Source organism: Cyclopterus lumpus, chromosome 10, assembly GCF_009769545.1.
Source record: "Cyclopterus lumpus isolate fCycLum1 chromosome 10, fCycLum1.pri, whole genome shotgun sequence".
Lineage (NCBI taxonomy): Eukaryota > Metazoa > Chordata > Actinopteri > Perciformes > Cyclopteridae > Cyclopterus > Cyclopterus lumpus.
This window is the reverse complement of record NC_046975.1, coordinates 25,584,443-25,607,719: the sequence shown is the minus strand read 5'-3', so window position 1 is coordinate 25,607,719 and position 23,277 is coordinate 25,584,443. Positions and strand designations below refer to the sequence as shown.

At 42.8% G+C, this 23,277-nt stretch overlaps 1 protein-coding gene across 4 annotated transcripts in view; it reads right to left on the bottom strand.

Annotated features, from left to right (window-relative positions):
• LOC117737786 (diacylglycerol kinase theta-like) overlaps nucleotides 1-23,277 on the bottom strand; it is a 44,400-nt gene that overhangs the window by 5,309 nt on the left and 15,814 nt on the right. For 3 of the 4 annotated variants that reach the window (XM_034543959.1, XM_034543961.1, XM_034543960.1), the window contains exons 6-22: nucleotides 14,830-14,983; nucleotides 14,451-14,519; nucleotides 13,582-13,682; nucleotides 12,364-12,788; nucleotides 12,196-12,286; nucleotides 11,700-11,754; nucleotides 10,935-10,996; nucleotides 7,305-7,455; nucleotides 7,183-7,221; nucleotides 3,660-3,775; nucleotides 3,291-3,442; nucleotides 2,531-2,679; nucleotides 2,273-2,451; nucleotides 1,914-2,014; nucleotides 1,690-1,836; nucleotides 1,460-1,571; nucleotides 1,158-1,310 (exon numbers count right to left, since the gene is read on the bottom strand). In XM_034543959.1, coding sequence (XP_034399850.1) covers nucleotides 1,158-1,310; nucleotides 1,460-1,571; nucleotides 1,690-1,836; nucleotides 1,914-2,014; nucleotides 2,273-2,451; nucleotides 2,531-2,679; nucleotides 3,291-3,442; nucleotides 3,660-3,775; nucleotides 7,183-7,221; nucleotides 7,305-7,455; nucleotides 10,935-10,996; nucleotides 11,700-11,754; nucleotides 12,196-12,286; nucleotides 12,364-12,788; nucleotides 13,582-13,682; nucleotides 14,451-14,519; nucleotides 14,830-14,983 — 2,256 coding nt within the window. The remainder of the gene's footprint in view (nucleotides 1-1,157; nucleotides 1,311-1,459; nucleotides 1,572-1,689; nucleotides 1,837-1,913; nucleotides 2,015-2,272; nucleotides 2,452-2,530; nucleotides 2,680-3,290; nucleotides 3,443-3,659; nucleotides 3,776-7,182; nucleotides 7,222-7,304; nucleotides 7,456-10,934; nucleotides 10,997-11,699; nucleotides 11,755-12,195; nucleotides 12,287-12,363; nucleotides 12,789-13,581; nucleotides 13,683-14,450; nucleotides 14,520-14,829; nucleotides 14,984-23,277) is intronic. The other variant, XM_034543962.1, reaches the window with a different exon arrangement.

Sequence of the window (23,277 nt, the reverse complement as noted above, 5' to 3'; positions counted from 1 at the left end):
AATGAAAATGAGTACTGATAAACTACAAGGATACACACTAAACTACAAGGATACACACTACACAACAGATAAACTACATGGATACACACCAAACTACAGATAAACTACAATAATACACACCAAACTATAGATAAACTACAAGGATACACACCAAACTACAAGGATACACACTACACTACAGATAAACTACAAGGATACACACTACACAACAGATAAACTACAAGGATACACACTAAACTACAAGGATACACACTACACAACAGATAAACTACAATAATACACACCAAACTACAGATAAACTACAATAATACACACCAAACTATAGATAAACTACAAGGATACACACTAAACTACAAGGATACACACTACACTACAGATAAACTACAAGGATACACACCAAACTATAGATAAACTACAAGAACACACACACAACTACAGAAACTACACTGATACACACCACACAACATAAACTACAAGGATACACACTACACAACAGATAAACTACAAGGATACACACCAAACTACAGATAAACTACAAGGATACACAACAAACTATAGATAAACTACAAGAACACACACACACACAACTACAGAAACTACACGGATACACACCACACAACGGATAAACTACAAGGATACACACTACACAACAGATAAACTACAATAATACACACCAAACTATAGATAAACTACAAGGATACACACTACACAACAGATAAACTACAATAATACACACCAAACTATAGATAAACTACAAGGACACACACCAAACTATAGATAAACTACAAGGATACACACCAAACTATAGATAAACTACAAGGATACACACCAAACTATAGATAAACTACAAGGATACACACCAAACTACAGATAAACTACAAGGATACACACCAAACTACAGATAAACTACAAGGATACACACCAAACTATAGATAAACTACAAGGATACACACCAAACTATAGATAAACTACAAGGATACACACCAAACTATAGATAAACTACAAGGATACACACCACACAACAGATAAACTACAAGGATACACACCAAACTACAGTTTATTTGTACTACCAACCATACAGATAAAGGACAGAAAGAAGGAGAAGTGATTATAAAGAAACAGGACTAAACAAACTACGGTGTCCTTTGAGGTCAAACCTTTGGTCCAGCAGCAGAGATGATGATGTGTCCCGGCGGTTGGATCCACGGTTCTCCGTCCACCTGGACAGGTATGGGTTTGCTCACCGTCAGCCTGATGTAGTTCCCTTGAGCAATACGAATCCCTGAGCGCAGACCGCTCTGCACCTGGCCCTACACACACACACACACACACACACACACACACACACACACACACACACACACACACACACACACACACACACACACACACACGGTTGATTAAAAGCTCTGGAAACAGTACGTGGACCTCGAGTCTCGAGCGGCGTGACGTTTCTCACCATGTGGACGACGCCGGTGACCCCGACGACCTCCAGCAGGCCGTCATCGATTCTCGGTTTCCCGTGGCGAACATCGACCTCTGACCCCCAAAGGTCAGCACCAGAACCCCAACTACCCACACCCACACACACACACACACACACACACACACACACACACACACACACACACACACACAGGAAGGTGAGTGTGTGGGCCCGCTGACCCAGTGAGTGTGATGAGGTGTTACCTGGGGATGTTGAGGAAGATCAGCCCCTCGATGTGAGGCAGCGGGACGTTCTGAGCGTCCACCTGCAGCTGCAGCTCTTTGTGGAGACTCCTGGTGCAGCTGATCTTCTGCAGGCCGACCTTCACGTACACGCCTTTGTTGTGGAACCTGTCCGTGAAATAAAGGGTTTTCAATTTGAAAGCTTTTGTTTGTTTGTTCGTTGTTGTTTTTTGTTGTTGTTTTACCTGCTGGTGAACTTATCGGGGTCGTCCTCTCGGGCCTGGTGGAAGTCCAGGCTGACCTCGGCGTCGATGCCCAGACCGAAGTAGTTGTTCATCTGCACGATCTGAGACACAAAGACACGTTTCACCCGAGAACAATTATTATTATTAAAATGATTAATTATCATGAGTATCACTGTGCATTATGCACAAAGAATTTATGTTATCTGATCACCCGTAGCAACTGGTTTTACCATATTAGCATCATCATCATCATCATCCTTTTAAGTTATTAGATCTAGTCCTGACTGTCCTGCAGGACCTGGATCTGGACTGTTAGTCCTGACTGTCCTGCAGGACCCGGATCTGGACTTTGACCCGACCTTGGGAGGCTCCAGGAAGCCGTTGTCCTTTCCGTCTTCAGAGATGTCCTGGGCGTCCAGCAGGATGGTCCACCGGTCCATCAGAACCTCGTCCGCCTCGTCCACAGAGACCAGGATGTGGTGGGGGTCCTCGCCGCTGAAACCCGCTCCCCAACGCAGGACTCGAGCCAAGTCGTTCCCTGCGGAGACGAGACAGACTTTAGGACCTGCGGCACCGCGTCCGAACCTCAGCGGCGTGCGGCGGTCGGGCGGTCGGACCTGTTCCCAGCGGCACGATGCCGATGGGCGGCTCCCGGCACACCAGTTTGTGGCGGACGGCCTCCAGGACTCCCAGCACCCAGCCCATCGTCCCGTCACCCCCGCAGACCAGCACCCGGAACCTGGGAACCTCGCGGAAGGTGTGGAGGCTGGAGCGGAGAGACGCATTTAAAAACAATCAGACATCACAGCCTGCAGAGGACAAATAAAAAGGAACCGTAGAGGAACCGTGACGACACCAAAGGTCAAAGGTCACAGCTGCAGATGCCCGTCCAAAGAACGTATTGTGATGTACTTCTTCCCACAGACTGGATTTAAAGAAGTGGACGCAGTCGCCGTGACGTCAGCCGTTGGTGTGCTGGTCGTTATGAAGCCTCGAAAGTCGTGGAATCCTCAGGGTTTTATTGGAGTTTGTCAAAGCACTTTAATTACAGGTGCGCTATAAATAAAGTTATTAATTGACCTTTACATTGAAATCAGCGTAGAATTAAGGGTTTACGGTTGTGTGCTTCGGCGTAAGGTGTAATATTTCCCCTCTTGAGTTTTTTCCAGACATAGTGAACTCGCCGCTCACGCAATGCATCCTGGGACATGTAGTTATTTACCATCAGACAGACAGATTAAAAGGTGGCGAGTTTTCTCTTTAAAAGTGCAAAAAGATTCAGTGATAAAATAAAAACCTTCCGGCCTGAACTTCCTGTAAACATTGAGGACCGAGTCATGTGACTCTTCCCGTTCAGGGTGCGTTGGTTTCGCTCACCCAGCCAGCGGCCCCCCGTTGGAGATGTCAAAGACCTGATGGGGGTTCAGCAGCTTCCTGAAGCTGTAGAGGAGCTCTCGGCCCTTCATGCCGCCACTCTTCGGGTTGACGAACACCAGCAGGGGGCAGACGTCGGCTCCCAGCTCGCCGTGCTGATGGACAACAACCACGTTTACTCATTTTAATAAACACATGGCGGGTTAAAAACAACAACAACTAACCCGTGTATCAAAAGAGGGTTTCTAGTAATAATAATGATGATCATCTTTATTTCTGCACCACATTTATTGCAGACTGTGTGTAAATAATAAATAAATGAAACAGTTTGAATACATAAGAGATCATCTGGAAGACATTAAATATTCTCACTGCGATGTCTGGAATAACGAGCGAAGTGAGCGTCTTGTTGTTGGCGGTCGTGTCTTTGGCCAACATGTAGATCCGCTCGGCTTCAGAGAAACACGCCACCTGCAGCGCCACCGCACCTACACACACACACACACACACACACACACACACACACACACACACACACACACACACACACACACACACACACACACACACACACACACACACACACACACACACACACACACACGTTGAAACTTACTGAGCAAAAATATTTGTTAGACATTTGTAGCCTCTCGCCGGCTTTTTAAGAAAAGCAGATCCGATAAAGTGATAAGACGATAGAATCTAATACAATCGTACGCTAAGATCCGATAATACAATACGATAAGATCTGATAATACGATAAGATCTGATAATACAATAAGATCTGATAATACGATACGATCTGATAATACGATACGATCTGATAATACAATAAGATCTGATAATACGATACGATAAGATCTGATAATACGATAAGATCTGATAATACGATACGATAAGATCTGATAATACAATACGATAAGATCTGATAATACGATAAGATCTGATAATACGATACGATAAGATCTGATAATACAATAAGATCTGATAATACGATACGATCTGATAATACGATAAGATCTGATAATACGATAAGATCTGATAATACGATACGATCTGATAATACGATACGATCTGATAATACGATACGATCTGATAATACGATACGATCTGATAATACGATACGATCTGATAATACAATAAGATCTGATAATACAATAAGATCTGATAATACGATACGATACGATCTGATAATACGATACGATCTGATAATACGATACGATCTGATAATACGATACGATAAGATCTGATAATACAATAAGATCTGATAATACGATACGATAAGATCTGATAATACAATAAGATCTGATAATACGATACGATACGATCTGATAATACGATAAGATCTGATAATACGATACGATCTGATAATACGATAAGATCTGATAATACAATAAGATCTGATAATACGATACGATACGATCTGATAATACGATAAGATCTGATAATACGATACGATCTGATAATACGATACGATACGATCTGATAATACGATACGATACGATCTGATAATACGATACGATCTGATAATACGATACGATCTGATAATACGATAAGATCTGATAATACGATAAGATCTGATAATACGATAAGATCTGATAATACGATAAGATCTGATAATACGATACGATACGATCTGATAATACGATAAGATCTGATAATACGATACGATCTGATAATACGATAAGATCTGATAATACAATAAGATCTGATAATACGATACGATCTGATAATACGATAAGATCTGATAATACGATACGATCTGATAATACGATAAGATCTGATAATACAATAAGATCTGATAATACGATACGATCTGATAATACGATAAGATCTGATAATACGATACGATCTGATAATACGATAAGATCTGATAATACAATAAGATCTGATAATACGATACGATCTGATAATACAATAAGATCTGATAATACGATACGATACGATCTGATAATACGATAAGATCTGATAATACGATACGATCTGATAATACGATACGATACGATCTGATAATACGATACGATACGATCTGATAATACGATAAGATCTGATAATACGATACGATCTGATAATACGATAAGATCTGATAATACAATAAGATCTGATAATACGATACGATCTGATAATACGATACGATCTGATAATACGATACGATCTGATAATACGATAAGATCTGATAATACGATAAGATCTGATAATACGATAAGATCTGATAATACGATACGATCTGATAATACGATAAGATCTGATAATACGATACGATCTGATAATACGATAAGATCTGATAATACAATAAGATCTGATAATACGATAAGATCTGATAATACGATACGATACGATCTGATAATACGATAAGATCTGATAATACGATACGATCTGATAATACGATAAGATCTGATAATACGATACGATCTGATAATACGATACGATACGATCTGATAATACGATACGATACGATCTGATAATACGATAAGATCTGATAATACGATACGATCTGATAATACGATACGATCTGATAATACGATACGATCTGATAATACGATACGATCTGATAATACGATAAGATCTGATAATACAATAAGATCTGATAATACGATAAGATCTGATAATACGATAAGATCTGATAATACGATACGATCTGATAATACGATACGATCTGATAATACGATACGATCTGATAATACGATAAGATCTGATAATACAATAAGATCTGATAATACGATAAGATCTGATAATACGATAAGATCTGATAATACGATACGATCTGATAATACGATAAGATCTGATAATACGATACGATCTGATAATACGATAAGATCTGATAATACAATAAGATCTGATAATACGATAAGATCTGATAATACGATAAGATCTGATAATACGATACGATCTGATAATACGATACGATCTGATAATACAATAAGATCTGATAATACGATACGATAAGATCTGATAATACAATAAGATCTGATAATACGATACGATAAGATCTGATAATACAATACGATCTGATAATACGATACGATAAGATCTGATAATACGATAAGATCTGATAATACGATAAGATCTGATAATACAATACGATAAGATCTGATAATACAATACGATAAGATCTGATAATACGATAAGATCTGATAATACGATACGATCTGATAATACGATAAGATCTGATAATACGATACGATCTGATAATACAATAAGATCTGATAATACGATACGATAAGATCTGATAATACGATACGATCTGATAATACGATACGATCTGATAATACAATAAGATCTGATAATACGATACGATAAGATCTGATAATACGATACGATAAGATCTGATAATACGATACGATAAGATCCGATAATACAATACGATAAGATCTGATAATACGATAAGATCTGATAATACGATACGATACGATCTGATAATACGATACGATCTGATAATACAATAAGATCTGATAATACGATACGATAAGATCTGATAATACGATACAATAAGATACAATAGAACTTTACTAATCATGAACCAAATTTTTGTGCCAGAGTTTGATCGAAGATCACAACAGAAAGAACAACAAAAAACAATAGAATAAAAGTATAAACATTTATGAACAATAGCAACTAATATTGTGTAAAAGTAGTAACACCAGTGCAGAAAAGAATCGCAATAAGAGAAAGATTAATAAATATCGTAAGAAAATCAACTAAAATAGAAAAAGATAATTACAACAAACAGAAGGTTAAATACAAGAGCACAAATATAAATTGTATAAGTAATACTACAACTAATACTACCAGCAGAGCCTAATGGAGACTACAATAATAAGTCATATTGAGCATTAAATTGAGAAGTAAAACACTATATTACACATGTTACAGAAATGTAATGTTGATGCCTCACCTTGACTGGTGTAGACGTGGCTGACGGTGACCAGGTGACCTGCAGAGACGGAGAAACAGGAAGTGAGGAGCGCTGAGGTAAACGCGTGTCAGGTGACGCCATCGGCGGCGGTGGTGACTCACTCTTGATGGACAGCTGGTCCTGGATCAGCTGCACGTACTCGTCTTTGGTCAGCAGGGGGGTCAGACCACCAATCAGCAGGCTCACCTGCACCGCCCGCTTCCTGTTCTCCACCAGGTAGAAGCGGGTCTGGTTCATCTGACGCACAGACACCTGGGGGAGAATCAATCAATCAATCAATTATCTGGTGATGTGGTTTCTGTAGATGGCATTGCCCTGGCATCCAACACCACTGTAAAGAATCTCTAGTTATCTTTGACCCAGACTTGTCCTTTAACTCCACGTTAAGCAAATCTCAAGGATTGCATCTTTTCATCTACGTAACATTTCAAAAATCAGGCACATCTTGTCTCAAAAAGATGCAGAAAAGCTGGTTCACGCGTTTGTTACTTCCAGACTAGATTACTGCAACTCCTTATTATCAGGCTGCTCTAATAAGTCTCTTAAATCCCTCCAGTTGATCCAGAATGCTGCAGCTCGTGTACTCACAAAAACTAAGAAAAGAGATCACATGACTCCTGTATTAGCTGCTCTGCACTGGCTCCCTGTAAAATCAAGAGTCACATTTAAAATTCTTCTCCTCACCTACAAAGCCTTGATTGGTGATGCACCATCATATCTTAAGGAGCTTGTAGTACCATATTGCCCCACTAGAGAGCTGCGCTCACTAAATGCGGGGCTACTCGTGGTTCCTAGAGTCCTAAAAAGTAGGATGGGAGCCAGAGCCTTCAGTTATCAAGCTCCTCTTTTATGGAACCAGCTTCCACTTTCAGTCCTGGAGGCAGACACAGTCACCTCATTCAAGAATAGACTTAAGACTTTCCTCTTTAATAGTGCTTATAGTTAGGGCTGAATCAGGTTTGCCCTGGTCCAGCCCCTTGATATGCTGCTATAGGCTTATAGGCTGCTGGGGGATGTTTTAGGATACACTGAGCACCTATCTCCTCTTCTCTCTCTCCTTATGGATGAATTTACATCTCTCCATTGCACCTTATTAACTCTGCTTCCTCCCCGGAGTCGTTGTGACTTCACGTCTCATAGGGTCCATTGGACCTGGAGGTGTCTGATGCTGGTGAGCCGGCCTCCCATTGGCCCTGCTGATGCCCCGCCCCCCCTCCTCTCTACCTCCTTCTGTTTCATGGATTGGAGTTCCATTCATACATTGTCATATTCATGTAATGTGTTTATGTAACTCTGTAACTCTGTTCATCTGGTCACATGACATCTATTCATCTGTCCATCCGGGGAGAGGGATCCTCCTCTGTTGCTCTCCTGAAGGTTTCTTCCCTTTTTTCCCTGTCAAAGGTTATTTTTGGGGAGTTTTTCCTGATCCGATGTGAGGTCAAAGGTCAGGGATGTCTATGTGTACAGATTGTAAAAGGAGTTTGTGATTTTGGGCTATAAAAAATAAACTTACATGTTACATGTTCTCCTCCTCCCCCCTGATCTCCTCCTGCAGTCCAGTGTGTTACATGTTCTCCTCCTCTCCCCCCTGATCTCCTCCTGCAGGAGTCCAGTGTGTTACATGTTCTCCTCCCCCCCCTGATCTCCTCCTGCAGTCCAGTGTGTTACATGTTCTCCTCCCCCCCCCTGATCTCCTCCTGCAGGAGTCCAGTGTGTTACATGTTCTCCTCCTCTCCCCCCTGATCTCCTCCTGCAGGAGTCCAGTGTGTTACATGTTCTCCTCCTCCCCCCTGATCTCCTCCTGCAGGAGTCCAGTGTGTTACATGTTCTCCTCCTCCCCCCTGATCTCCTCCTGCAGGAGTCCAGTGTGTTACATGTTCTCCTCCTCCCCCCTGATCTCCTCCTGCAGGAGTCCAGTGTGTTACATGTTCTCCTCCTCTCCCCTGATCTCCTCCTGCAGTCCAGTGTGTTACATGTTCTCCTCCTCTCCCCCCTGATCTCCTCCTGCAGGAGTCCAGTGTGTTACATGTTCTCCTCCCCCCCCCTGATCTCCTCCTGCAGGAGTCCAGTGTGTTACATGTTCTCCTCCCCCCCCCTGATCTCCTCCTGCAGGAGTCCAGTGTGTTACATGTTCTCCTCCTCTCCCCCCTGATCTCCTCCTGCAGGAGTCCAGTGTGTTACATGTTCTCCTCCTCTCCCCCCTGATCTCCTCCTGCAGGAGTCCAGTGTGTTACATGTTCTCCTCCTCCCCCCTGATCTCCTCCTGCAGGAGTCCAGTGTGTTACATGTTCTCCTCCTGCAGGAGTCCAGTGTGTTACATGTTCTCCTCCCCCCCCTGATCTCCTCCTGCAGGAGTCCAGTGTGTTACATGTTCTCCTCCTCCTCCCCCCTGATCTCCTCCTGCAGGAGTCCAGTGTGTTACATGTTCTCCTCCTCCCCCCTGATCTCCTCCTGCAGGAGTCCAGTGTGTTACATGTTCTCCTCCTCCCCCTGATCTCCTCCTGCAGGAGTCCAGTGTGTTACATGTTCTCCTCCCCCCCCTGATCTCCTCCTGCAGGAGTCCAGTGTGTTACATGTTCTCCTCCTCCCCCCTGATCTCCTCCTGCAGGAGTCCAGTGTGTTACATGTTCTCCTCCTCCCCCCTGATCTCCTCCTGCAGGAGTCCAGTGTGTTACATGTTCTCCTCCCCCCCCCGATCTCCTCCTGCAGGAGTCCAGTGTGTTACATGTTCTCCTCCTCCCCCCTGATCTCCTCCTGCAGGAGTCCAGTGTGTTACATGTTCTCCTCCTCCCCCCTGATCTCCTCCTGCAGGAGTCCAGTGTGTTACATGTTCTCCTCCTCCCCCCTGATCTCCTCCTGCAGGAGTCCAGTGTGTTACATGTTCTCCTCCTCCCCCCTGATCTCCTCCTGCAGGAGTCCAGTGTGTTACATGTTCTCCTCCTCCCCCCTGATCTCCTCCTGCAGGAGTCCAGTGTGTTACATGTTCTCCTCCTCCCCCCTGATCTCCTCCTGCAGGAGTCCAGTGTGTTACATGTTCTCCTCCCCCCCCCCGATCTCCTCCTGCAGGAGTCCAGTGTGTTACATGTTCTCCTCCTCCCCCCTGATCTCCTCCTGCAGTCCAGTGTGTTACATGTTCTCCTCCTCCCCCCTGATCTCCTCCTGCAGGAGTCCAGTGTGTTACATGTTCTCCTCCTCCCCCCTGATCTCCTCCTGCAGGAGTCCAGTGTGTTACATGTTCTCCTCCTCTCCCCTGATCTCCTCCTGCAGGAGTCCAGTGTGTTACATGTTCTCCTCCTCCCCCCTGATCTCCTCCTGCAGGAGTCCAGTGTGTTACATGTTCTCCTCCTCTCCCCTGATCTCCTCCTGCAGGAGTCCAGTGTGTTACATGTTCTCCTCCTCTCCCCCCTGATCTCCTCCTGCAGGAGTCCAGTGTGTTACATGTTCTCCTCCTCCCCCCTGATCTCCTCCTGCAGGAGTCCAATGTGTTACATGTTCTCCTCCTCCCCCCTGATCTCCTCCTGCAGGAGTCCAGTGTGTTACATGTTCTCCTCCTCCCCCCTGATCTCCTCCTGCAGGAGTCCAGTGTGTTACATGTTCTCCTCCTCTCCCCTGATCTCCTCCTGCAGGAGTCCAGTGTGTTACATGTTCTCCTCCCCCCCCTGATCTCCTCCTGCAGGAGTCCAGTGTGTTACATGTTCTCCTCCTCCCCCCTGATCTCCTCCTCCTACCTTTCTGATCTCCTGCAGCTTGTCCTGAATCTTCTCCTGAGGAGTCAGCGTCTGTCTCTGAACTGGAGGACAGACATGGAGACGTCACAACCGTTTGTTTGACACATTATGGGATGTTATCTGATGGTAATAACTGGATGTATAATAAAGAACTTCAGAAGGTTTTAGAGGACCATAAATAACTCAATAAGTAAATAAAAAAGTAAAAATGTAATTAAATTACTGAAGTAATAGGAACAATAACAGCAACTGTTCAACACATCTCAATAAACACTGAAGTGTGGAGGAAGAATTTAAATAATAAAAAATAACAACTTATTTAAGTTAAAAATAACCACTTATTTATGGTCCTTTAAAACCCTCTGGAGTGTTTTATTACATATAAAAACGTTTAAAGCATTTAAAGTCTAGAAAAGCGCTATATAAATTCAAAGTATTATTATTATTATATAGAAATCCAATTACTACAAGATACAATCTCATAATGTGTAAAAAAAAATTAATTTAAACTAAATACAAAAAATACTAAATAAATCAAAGACCTTTATTCCTGACGTCACCTTGCTTGCTGCGCATTTAGATTATTTTATAATAAGAAATAAATTTTTTTTAAAGTAATAAAACACTTAAATGCCATAAATAAGTGAATACAACAACATCTTATTAATTAATACACAATAATAATAAATATAATACAAATATATATATATATAAATATTTTTAAATGATATATATATTTTTAAAAATAATTCTAGTTTTGCTCACCTTGCTTATTGCTCATGTAGATCTCCACGAGGCTGAAACTGGACGCGTCTTCCTCCTAAAACAACACATCACATTTCGTGTGTTGACATTTTGGAAAATAAGAATAATAATATTTATGAGTGAGAGTCAGATTGAACCCGCTCATAGAATAAAGCAGTCTGCAACCCAAATTACAAGAAAAATGATACAGACGAAGATAAAAAATAGGTTGTAAAAAAATATATTGTTCACTTTTTATACATAAATACTGCAAAAAATGTATTGCAGCATATTTACATGTAAAGTGATTTCATACCAATTTGTTTTTGTCCAAGTCCAAGTGTGGCTGCAATTTAGTGACAATACTAATAAAATAAATAAAATAAATAAAATAAATAAAATAAATAAAATAAATAAAATAAATAAAATAAATAAAATAAATAAAATAAATAAATAAAATAAATAAAATAAATAAAATAAAATAATAAATAAATGAAACATAAAATAATGAAGTTACCTGTCTGTGGAGCAGACTGAGGACCTCGGTGAGGACCGACGCCGCCGTGCTGGCCTTAGAGACGGAGACGGAGATGAAAGCCGCACCCGACCTGAAACACCCAGCAGGGGGACCATTAACCAACTGGGCAGGAACCAGTGAGCCACGTGAGAGGGGGTGGAGTCTCACCTGGGCCGGCCCACGTACACCTTGATGACCTCGGCGTCTCGTGGTTTGGCCCTCAGCAGCCAGGCGTCCCCTCTGCCCTTCAGGGAGCCCCGGTTGTCGGGGCCCCGGTTGTCGGGGCCCCGGTTGTCGTGGCCCCGGTTGTCGTGGCCCCGGTTGTCGTGGCCCCGGTTGTCGGGGCCCAGGTTGTCGTGGCCCAGGTTGTCGTGGCCCCGGTTGTCGTGGCCCCGGTTGTCGTGGCCCAGGTTGTCGGGGCCCCGGTTGTCGTGGCCCCGGTTGTCGGGGCCCCGGTTGTCGTGGCCCCGGTTGTCGGGGCCGCCGTTGCGGTTGAGGATGTCGTTGCTGTGGAGCCGCGGCGCGCCGCCGAGCTCCAGCAGCTCAAAGTCCTGAGGTTCATCGGGGAGGTAGAAGGCCCTCAGCGCCGCCTCCTGTAGGATGACACCGGCACTGCAGCGTCAGACTCAATCATTCTATTTATTATTATTATTATTTGATGATGATGATTATTTAATAAACAATTATATGTATTTTGTATTATTATAAATAATAAATATGTATCTATCTTCTTTGTATATATTGTTTCCCCGTTTCTGTTACATGTAAAGTGCCTTTCAGTAGCTTTTAAAGTGCTGTAAAAATTAAATGTCTTTTTATAATTATTACGAATGTTATTATTTTAAAAAATACATATAAATATTACATTTGGCAAAAAATGAGCCTTTTACAGAATAGTAATTATCTGCTTTTATTTTGAAAAACAAACACATATTCCTGAAGTTACCAGCAGAGTAGTTATAGTAGTATATGTAGTAGTAGTATTTATAGTAGTAGTATTTATAGTAGTAGTATTTATAGTAGTATGTGTAGTAGTATTTATAGTAGTAGTATGTGTAGTAGTAGTATTTATAGTAGTATGTGTAGTAGTAGTATTTATAGTAGTATGTGTAGTAGTAGTATTTATAGTAGTATGTGTAGTAGTAGTATTTATAGTAGTATGTGTAGTAGTAGTATTTATAGTAGTAGTATTTATAGTAGTATGTGTAGTAGTATTTATAGTAGTAGTATGTGTAGTAGTAGTATTTATAGTAGTACGTGTAGTAGTAGTATTTATAGTAGTACGTGTAGTAGTAGTATTTATAGTAGTATGTGTAGTAGTAGTATTTATAGTAGTACGTGTAGTAGTAGTATTTATAGTAGTATTTGTGTTTTCTAAGCTCTCACCACCACTTCCTCATTCTTTGTGGCTCTCATGATAGAAACCAATCGGAAGCAGTCGCGCTTCAGAGCATCATCACCATCAAACACCTTGAGAAGCTGTTTACCTACACACACACACACACACACACACACACACACACACACACACACACACACACACACACACACAGGGTCAGTGGTTAGCAGGTCCTTCTGTCAATTAGGGGGTTGGCAGTTCAATCCCCGCCCTAGTCGATGCGTCCTTGACCCTTAACCCTGTATTGCTCCCTGTGAACCCACCTGACTCTGGGGGTCTGACGTGAACCCACCTGACTCTGGGGGGGTCTGACGTGAACCCACCTGACTCTGGGGGGGTCTGACGTGAACCCACCTGACTCTGGGGGTCTGACGTGAACCCACCTGACTCTGGGGGGGTCTGACGTGAACCCACCTGACTCTGGGGGGGTCTGACGTGAACCCACCTGACTCTGGGGGGGTCTGACGTGAACCCACCTGACTCTGGGGGTCTGACGTGAACCCACCTGACTCTGGGGGGTCTGACGTGAACCCACCTGACTCTGGGGGTCTGACGTGAACCCACCTGACTCTGGGGGGTCTGACGTGAACCCACCTGACTCTGGGGGGTCTGACGTGAACCCACCTGACTCTGGGGGTCTGACGTGAACCCACCTGACTCTGGGGGTCTGACGTGAACCCACCTGACTCTGGGGGTCTGACGTGAACCCACCTGACTCTGGGGGTCTGACGTGAACCCACCTGACTCTGGGGGTCTGACGTGAACCCACCTGACTCTGGGGGTCTGACGTGAAACCACCTGACTCTGGGGGTCTGACGTGAACCCACCTGACTCTGGGGGTCTGACGTGAACCCACCTGACTCTGGGGCCGTCGGTTGAACCTCTTTGGACGCAGCAGCCGACTGATCGACATCATCCGAGTTATCTGTTGATAAATCATTTTAAGTCTAAAAAAATAACTCTCTGATTTTTGTTTTCTCACCTCTGATGAAGAGAAATGTCAGGAAATGAGCCGAGAGGATGTGGTGTGTGTGTGTGTGAGAGTGTGTGTGAGTGTGTGTGAGTGTGAGTGTGTGTGAGTGTGAGAGAGAGAGAGTGTGTGTGTGTGTGTGTGTGTGTGTGTGTGTGTGTGTGTGTGTGTGTGTGTGTGTGTGTGTGTGTGTGTGTGTGTGTGTGTGTGTGTGTGTGTGTGTGTGTGTGTGTGTGTGTGTGTGTGTGTGTGTGTGTGTGTGTACCCAGGTCCTGGCCCCAGCTCTCCGTGATACGGTAGTTGTGCATCTTGCTGAAGTTTCTGCAATCGAGGCGAACGCAGGCCGGATGCAGCATCATGCAGCGCAGACGTCCCAGAATGCACTCTGGCGGCACGCTGAGGTAACACGCCGCGTGGCTCTGCAGAAGAGACACAAAGACTTGTTATGTCTGTAGGTCTGCAAGTATGTTAAAGGTCTGTAGGTCTAAAGGTCTGCAAGTATGTTAAAGGTATGTAGGTATGTAGGTCTAAAGGTCTGCAAGTATGTTAAAGGTCTAAAGGTCTGCAAGTATGTTAAAGGTCTGTAGGTATGTAGGTCTAAAGGTCTGCAAGTATGTTAAAGGTCTGTAGGTCTAAAGGTCTGCAAGTATGTTAAAGGTCTGTAGGTCTAAAGGTCTGCAAGTATGTTAAAGGTATGTAGGTATGTAGGTCTAAAGGTCTGCAAGTATGTTAAAGGTCTGTAGGTATGTAGGTCTAAAGGTCTGCAAGTATGTTAAAGGTCTGTAGGTCTAAAGGTCTGCAAGTATGTTAAAGGTCTGTAGGTCTAGAGGTCTGCAAGTATGTTAAAGGTATGCAGGTCTGTAGGTCTAGAGGTCTGCAAGTATGTTAAAGGTCTGTAGGTCTGCAAGTATCTTAAAGGTCTGCACGTCTGTAGGTCTAGAGGTCTGCAAGTATGTTACAGGTCTGTAGGTCTAAAGGTCTGCAAGTATGTTACAGGTCTGTAGGTCTAAAGGTCTGCAAGTATGTTAAAGGTCTGTGGGACTGCAAGTATGTTAAAGGTCTGTAGGTCTAAAAGTCTGCAGGTCTGTTAAAGGTCTGTAGGTCTGTAGGTCTAAAGGTCTGCAAGTATGTTAAAGGTCTGTGGGTCTGTAGGTCTGCAAGTATGTTAAAGGTCTGTAGGTCTAAAGGTCTGCAAGTATGTTAAAGGTCTGTAGGTCTAAAGGTCTGCAGGTCTGTTAAAGGTCTGTAGGTCTAGAGGTCTGCAAGTATGTTACAGGTCTGTAGGTCTAAAGGTCTGCAAGTATGTTAAAGGTCTGTGGGTCTGTAGGTCTGCAAGTATGTTAAAGGTCTGTAGGTCTAAAGGTCTGCAAGTATGTTAAAGGTCTGTAGGTCTAAAGGTCTAAAGGTCTGTAAGTATGTTAAAGGTCTGTAGGTCTAAAGGTCTGCAAGTATGTTAAAGGTATGTAGGTCTAGAGGTCTGCAAGTATGTTAAAGGTCTGTAGGTCTAAAGGTCTGCAAGTATGTTAAAGGTATGTAGGTATGTAGGTCTAAAGGTCTGCAAGTATGTTAAAGGTCTGCAGGTCTAAAGGTCTGCAAGTATGTTAAAGGTCTGTAGGTATGTAGGTCTAAAGGTCTGCAAGTATGTTAAAGGTCTGTAGGTCTAAAGGTCTGCAAGTATGTTAAAGGTCTGCAGGTCTGTAGGTCTAGAGGTCTGCAAGTATGTTAAAGGTCTGTAGGTATGTAGGTCTAAAGGTCTGCAAGTATGTTAAAGGTCTGTAGGTCTAAAGGTCTGCAAGTATGTTAAAGGTCTGCAGGTCTGTAGGTCTAGAGGTCTGCAAGTATGTTAAAGGTCTGCAGGTCTGTAGATCTAGAGGTCTGCAAGTATGTTACAGGTCTGTAGGTCTAAAGGTCTGCAAGTATGTTAAAGGTCTGTGGGTCTAGAGGACTGCAAGTATGTTAAAGGTCTGCAGGTCTGTAGGTCTAAAGGTCTGCAAGTATGTTAAAGGTCTGCAGGTCTAAAGGTCTGCAAGTATGTTAAAGGTCTGTAGGTCTAGGGGACTGCAAGTATGTTAAAGGTCTGCAGGTCTGTAGGTCTAAAGGTCTGCAAGTATGTTAAAGGTCTGCAGGTCTAGAGGTCTGCAAGTATGTTAAAGGTCTGCAGGTCTGTAGGTCTAGAGGTCTGCAAGTATGTTAAAGGTCTGTAGGTCTAGAGGGCTGCAAGTATGTTAAAGGTCTGCAGGTCTGTAGGTCTAGAGGTCTGCAAGTATGTTACAGGTCTGTAGGTATAAAGGTCTGCAAGTATGTTAAAGGTCTGCAGGTCTGTAGGTCTAGAGGTCTGCAAGTATGTTACAGGTCTGTAGGTATAAAGGTCTGCAAGTATGTTAAAGGTCTGCAGATCTAAAGGTCTGCAAGTATGTTAAAGGTATGCAAGTATGTTAAAGGTCTGTAGGTCTAGAGGACTGCAAGTATGTTAAAGGTCTGCAGGTCTGTAGGTCTAAAGGTCTGCAAGTATGTTAAAGGTCTGTAGGTCTAAAGGTCTGCAAGTATGTTAAAGGTCTGCAGGTATGTAGGTCTAGAGGTCTGCAAGTATGTTAAAGGTATGTAGGTATGTTAAAGGTCTGTAGGTCTAAAGGTCTGCAGGTCTGTAGGTCTAAAGGTCTGTAAGTATGTTAAAGGTCTGTAGGTCTAAAGGTCTGCAAGTATGTTAAAGGTCTGTAGGTCTAAAGGTCTAAAGGTCCGTAAGTATGTTAAAGGTCTGTAGGTCTAAAGGTCTGCAAGTATGTTAAAGGTATGTAGGTCTAGAGGTCTGCAAGTATGTTAAAGGTCTGTAGGTCTAAAGGTCTGCAAGTATGTTAAAGGTATGTAGGTATGTAGGTCTAAAGGTCTGCAAGTATGTTAAAGGTCTGTAGGTATGTAGGTCTAAAGGTCTGCAAGTATGTTAAAGGTCTGTGGGTCTGTAGGTCTGCAAGTATGTTAAAGGTCTGTAGGTCTAAAGGTCTAAAGGTCTGTAAGTATGTTAAAGGTCTGTAGGTCTAAAGGTCTGCAAGTATGTTAAAGGTATGTAGGTCTAGAGGTCTGCAAGTATGTTAAAGGTCTGTAGGTCTAAAGGTCTGCAAGTATGTTAAAGGTATGTAGGTATGTAGGTCTAAAGGTCTGCAAGTATGTTAAAGGTCTGCAGGTCTAAAGGTCTGCAAGTATGTTAAAGGTCTGTAGGTATGTAGGTCTAAAGGTCTGCAAGTATGTTAAAGGTCTGTAGGTCTAAAGGTCTGCAAGTATGTTAAAGGTCTGCAGGTCTGTAGGTCTAAAGGTCTGCAAGTATGTTAAAGGTCTGTAGGTATGTAGGTCTAAAGGTCTGCAAGTATGTTAAAGGTCTGTAGGTCTAAAGGTCTGCAAGTATGTTAAAGGTCTGCAGGTCTGTAGGTCTAGAGGTCTGCAAGTATGTTAAAGGTCTGCAGGTCTGTAGGTCTAGAGGTCTGCAAGTATGTTACAGGTCTGTAGGTCTAAAGGTCTGCAAGTATGTTAAAGGTCTGTGGGTCTAGAGGACTGCAAGTATGTTAAAGGTCTGCAGGTCTGTAGGTCTAAAGGTCTGCAAGTATGTTAAAGGTCTGCAGGTCTAAAGGTCTGCAAGTATGTTAAAGGTCTGTAGGTCTAGGGGACTGCAAGTATGTTAAAGGTCTGCAGGTCTGTAGGTCTAAAGGTCTGCAAGTATGTTAAAGGTCTGCAGGTCTAGAGGTCTGCAAGTATGTTAAGGTCTAAGGTCTGCAAGTATGTAAAGGTCTGTAGGTCTGTAGGTCTAAAGGTCTGCAAGTATGTTAAAGGTCTGTAGGTCTAGAGGTCTGCAAGTATGTTAAAGGTCTGCAGGTCTGTAGGTCTAGAGGTCTGCAAGTATGTTACAGGTCTGTAGGTATAAAGGTCTGCAAGTATGTTAAAGGTCTGCAGGTCTGTAGGTCTAGAGGTCTGCAAGTATGTTACAGGTCTGTAGGTATAAAGGTCTGCAAGTATGTTAAAGGTCTGCAGATCTAAAGGTCTGCAAGTATGTTAAAGGTATGCAAGTATGTTAAAGGTCTGTAGGTCTAGAGGACTGCAAGTATGTTAAAGGTCTGCAGGTCTGTAGGTCTAAAGGTCTGCAAGTATGTTAAAGGTCTGCAGGTCTAAAGGTCTGCAAGTATGTTAAAGGTCTGCAGGTATGTAGGTCTAGAGGTCTGCAAGTATGTTAAAGGTATGTAGGTATGTTAAAGGTCTGTAGGTCTAAAGGTCTGCAGGTCTGTAGGTCTAAAGGTCTGTAAGTATGTTAAAGGTCTGTAGGTCTAAAGGTCTGCAAGTATGTTAAAGGTCTGTAGGTCTAAAGGTCTAAAGGTCCGTAAGTATGTTAAAGGTCTGTAGGTCTAAAGGTCTGCAAGTATGTTAAAGGTATGTAGGTCTAGAGGTCTGCAAGTATGTTAAAGGTCTGTAGGTCTAAAGGTCTGCAAGTATGTTAAAGGTCTGTAGGTATGTAGGTCTAAAGGTCTGCAAGTATGTTAAAGGTCTGTAGGTATGTAGGTCTAAAGGTCTGCAAGTATGTTAAAGGTCTGTGGGTCTGTAGGTCTGCAAGTATGTTAAAGGTCTGTAGGTCTAAAGGTCTAAAGGTCTGTAAGTATGTTAAAGGTCTGTAGGTCTAAAGGTCTGCAAGTATGTTAAAGGTATGTAGGTCTAGAGGTCTGCAAGTATGTTAAAGGTCTGTAGGTCTAAAGGTCTGCAAGTATGTTAAAGGTATGTAGGTATGTAGGTCTAAAGGTCTGCAAGTATGTTAAAGGTCTGCAGGTCTAAAGGTCTGCAAGTATGTTAAAGGTCTGTAGGTATGTAGGTCTAAAGGTCTGCAAGTATGTTAAAGGTCTGTAGGTCTAAAGGTCTGCAAGTATGTTAAAGGTCTGCAGGTCTGTAGGTCTAGAGGTCTGCAAGTATGTTAAAGGTCTGTAGGTATGTAGGTCTAAAGGTCTGCAAGTATGTTAAAGGTCTGTAGGTCTAAAGGTCTGCAAGTATGTTAAAGGTCTGCAGGTCTGTAGGTCTAGAGGTCTGCAAGTATGTTAAAGGTCTGCAGGTCTGTAGGTCTAGAGGTCTGCAAGTATGTTACAGGTCTGTAGGTCTAAAGGTCTGCAAGTATGTTAAAGGTCTGTGGGTCTAGAGGACTGCAAGTATGTTAAAGGTCTGCAGGTCTGTAGGTCTAAAGGTCTGCAAGTATGTTAAAGGTCTGCAGGTCTAAAGGTCTGCAAGTATGTTAAAGGTCTGTAGGTCTAGGGGACTGCAAGTATGTTAAAGGTCTGCAGGTCTGTAGGTCTAAAGGTCTGCAAGTATGTTAAAGGTCTGCAGGTCTAGAGGTCTGCAAGTATGTTAAAGGTCTAAAGGTCTGCAAGTATGTAAAAGGTCTGTAGGTATGTAGGTCTAAAGGTCTGCAAGTATGTTAAAGGTCTGTAGGTCTAAAGGTCTGCAAGTATGTTAAAGGTCTGTAGGTCTAAAGGTCTGCAAGTATGTTAAAGGTATGTAGGTATGTAGGTCTAAAGGTCTGCAAGTATGTTAAAGGTCTGTAGGTCTGTAGGTCTAAAGGTCTGCAAGTATGTTAAAGGTCTGTAGGTCTAAAGGTCTGCAAGTATGTTAAAGGTCTGTAGGTCTAGAGGTCTGCAAGTATGTTAAAGGTCTGCAGGTCTGTAGGTCTAGAGGTCTGCAAGTATGTTAAAGGTCTGTAGGTCTGCAAGTATCTTAAAGGTCTGCACGTCTGTAGGTCTAGAGGTCTGCAAGTATGTTACAGGTCTGTAGGTCTAAAGGTCTGCAAGTATGTTACAGGTCTGTAGGTCTAAAGGTCTGCAAGTATGTTAAAGGTCTGTGGGACTGCAAGTATGTTAAAGGTCTGTAGGTCTAAAAGTCTGCAGGTCTGTTAAAGGTCTGTAGGTCTGTAGGTCTAAAGGTCTGCAAGTATGTTAAAGGTCTGTGGGTCTGTAGGTCTGCAAGTATGTTAAAGGTCTGTAGGTCTAAAGGTCTGCAAGTATGTTAAAGGTCTGTAGGTCTAAAGGTCTGCAGGTCTGTTAAAGGTCTGTAGGTCTAGAGGTCTGCAAGTATGTTACAGGTCTGTAGGTCTAAAGGTCTGCAAGTATGTTAAAGGTCTGTGGGTCTGTAGGTCTGCAAGTATGTTAAAGGTCTGTGGGTCTGTAGGTCTGCAAGTATGTTAAAGGTCTGTAGGTCTAAAGGTCTAAAGGTCTGTAAGTATGTTAAAGGTCTGTAGGTCTAAAGGTCTGCAAGTATGTTAAAGGTATGTAGGTCTAGAGGTCTGCAAGTATGTTAAAGGTCTGTAGGTCTAAAGGTCTGCAAGTATGTTAAAGGTATGTAGGTATGTAGGTCTAAAGGTCTGCAAGTATGTTAAAGGTCTGTAGGTCTAAAGGTCTGCAAGTATGTTAAAGGTCTGTAGGTATGTAGGTCTAAAGGTCTGCAAGTATGTTAAAGGTCTGTAGGTCTAAAGGTCTGCAAGTATGTTAAAGGTCTGCAGGTCTGTAGGTCTAGAGGTCTGCAAGTATGTTAAAGGTCTGTAGGTATGTAGGTCTAAAGGTCTGCAAGTATGTTAAAGGTCTGTAGGTCTAAAGGTCTGCAAGTATGTTAAAGGTCTGCAGGTCTGTAGGTCTAGAGGTCTGCAAGTATGTTAAAGGTCTGCAGGTCTGTAGGTCTAGAGGTCTGCAAGTATGTTACAGGTCTGTAGGTCTAAAGGTCTGCAAGTATGTTAAAGGTCTGTGGGTCTAGAGGACTGCAAGTATGTTAAAGGTCTGCAGGTCTGTAGGTCTAAAGGTCTGCAAGTATGTTAAAGGTCTGCAGGTCTAAAGGTCTGCAAGTATGTTAAAGGTCTGTAGGTCTAGGGGACTGCAAGTATGTTAAAGGTCTGCAGGTCTGTAGGTCTAAAGGTCTGCAAGTATGTTAAAGGTCTGCAGGTCTAGAGGTCTGCAAGTATGTTAAAGGTCTGCAGGTCTGTAGGTCTAGAGGTCTGCAAGTATGTTAAAGGTCTGTAGGTCTAGAGGGCTGCAAGTATGTTAAAGGTCTGCAGGTCTGTAGGTCTAGAGGTCTGCAAGTATGTTACAGGTCTGTAGGTATAAAGGTCTGCAAGTATGTTAAAGGTCTGCAGATCTAAAGGTCTGCAAGTATGTTAAAGGTATGCAAGTATGTTAAAGGTCTGTAGGTCTAGAGGACTGCAAGTATGTTAAAGGTCTGCAGGTCTGTAGGTCTAAAGGTCTGCAAGTATGTTAAAGGTCTGCAGGTCTAAAGGTCTGCAAGTATGTTAAAGGTCTGCAGGTATGTAGGTCTAGAGGTCTGCAAGTATGTTAAAGGTATGTAGGTATGTTAAAGGTCTGTAGGTCTAAAGGTCTGCAGGTCTGTAGGTCTAAAGGTCTGTAAGTATGTTAAAGGTCTGTAGGTCTAAAGGTCTGCAAGTATGTTAAAGGTCTGTAGGTCTAAAGGTCTAAAGGTCCGTAAGTATGTTAAAGGTCTGTAGGTCTAAAGGTCTGCAAGTATGTTAAAGGTATGTAGGTCTAGAGGTCTGCAAGTATGTTAAAGGTCTGTAGGTCTAAAGGTCTGCAAGTATGTTAAAGGTATGTAGGTATGTAGGTCTAAAGGTCTGCAAGTATGTTAAAGGTCTGTAGGTATGTAGGTCTAAAGGTCTGCAAGTATGTTAAAGGTCTGTGGGTCTGTAGGTCTGCAAGTATGTTAAAGGTCTGTAGGTCTAAAGGTCTAAAGGTCTGTAAGTATGTTAAAGGTCTGTAGGTCTAAAGGTCTGCAAGTATGTTAAAGGTATGTAGGTCTAGAGGTCTGCAAGTATGTTAAAGGTCTGTAGGTCTAAAGGTCTGCAAGTATGTTAAAGGTATGTAGGTATGTAGGTCTAAAGGTCTGCAAGTATGTTAAAGGTCTGCAGGTCTAAAGGTCTGCAAGTATGTTAAAGGTCTGTAGGTATGTAGGTCTAAAGGTCTGCAAGTATGTTAAAGGTCTGTAGGTCTAAAGGTCTGCAAGTATGTTAAAGGTCTGCAGGTCTGTAGGTCTAGAGGTCTGCAAGTATGTTAAAGGTCTGTAGGTATGTAGGTCTAAAGGTCTGCAAGTATGTTAAAGGTCTGTAGGTCTAAAGGTCTGCAAGTATGTTAAAGGTCTGCAGGTCTGTAGGTCTAGAGGTCTGCAAGTATGTCAAAGGTCTGCAGGTCTGTAGGTCTAGAGGTCTGCAAGTATGTTACAGGTCTGTAGGTCTAAAGGTCTGCAAGTATGTTAAAGGTCTGTGGGTCTAGAGGACTGCAAGTATGTTAAAGGTCTGCAGGTCTGTAGGTCTAAAGGTCTGCAAGTATGTTAAAGGTCTGCAGGTCTAAAGGTCTGCAAGTATGTTAAAGGTCTGTAGGTCTAGGGGACTGCAAGTATGTTAAAGGTCTGCAGGTCTGTAGGTCTAAAGGTCTGCAAGTATGTTAAAGGTCTGCAGGTCTAGAGGTCTGCAAGTATGTTAAAGGTCTGCAGGTCTGTAGGTCTAGAGGTCTGCAAGTATGTTAAAGGTCTGTAGGTCTAGAGGGCTGCAAGTATGTTAAAGGTCTGCAGGTCTGTAGGTCTAGAGGTCTGCAAGTATGTTACAGGTCTGTAGGTATAAAGGTCTGCAAGTATGTTAAAGGTCTGCAGGTCTGTAGGTCTAGAGGTCTGCAAGTATGTTACAGGTCTGTAGGTATAAAGGTCT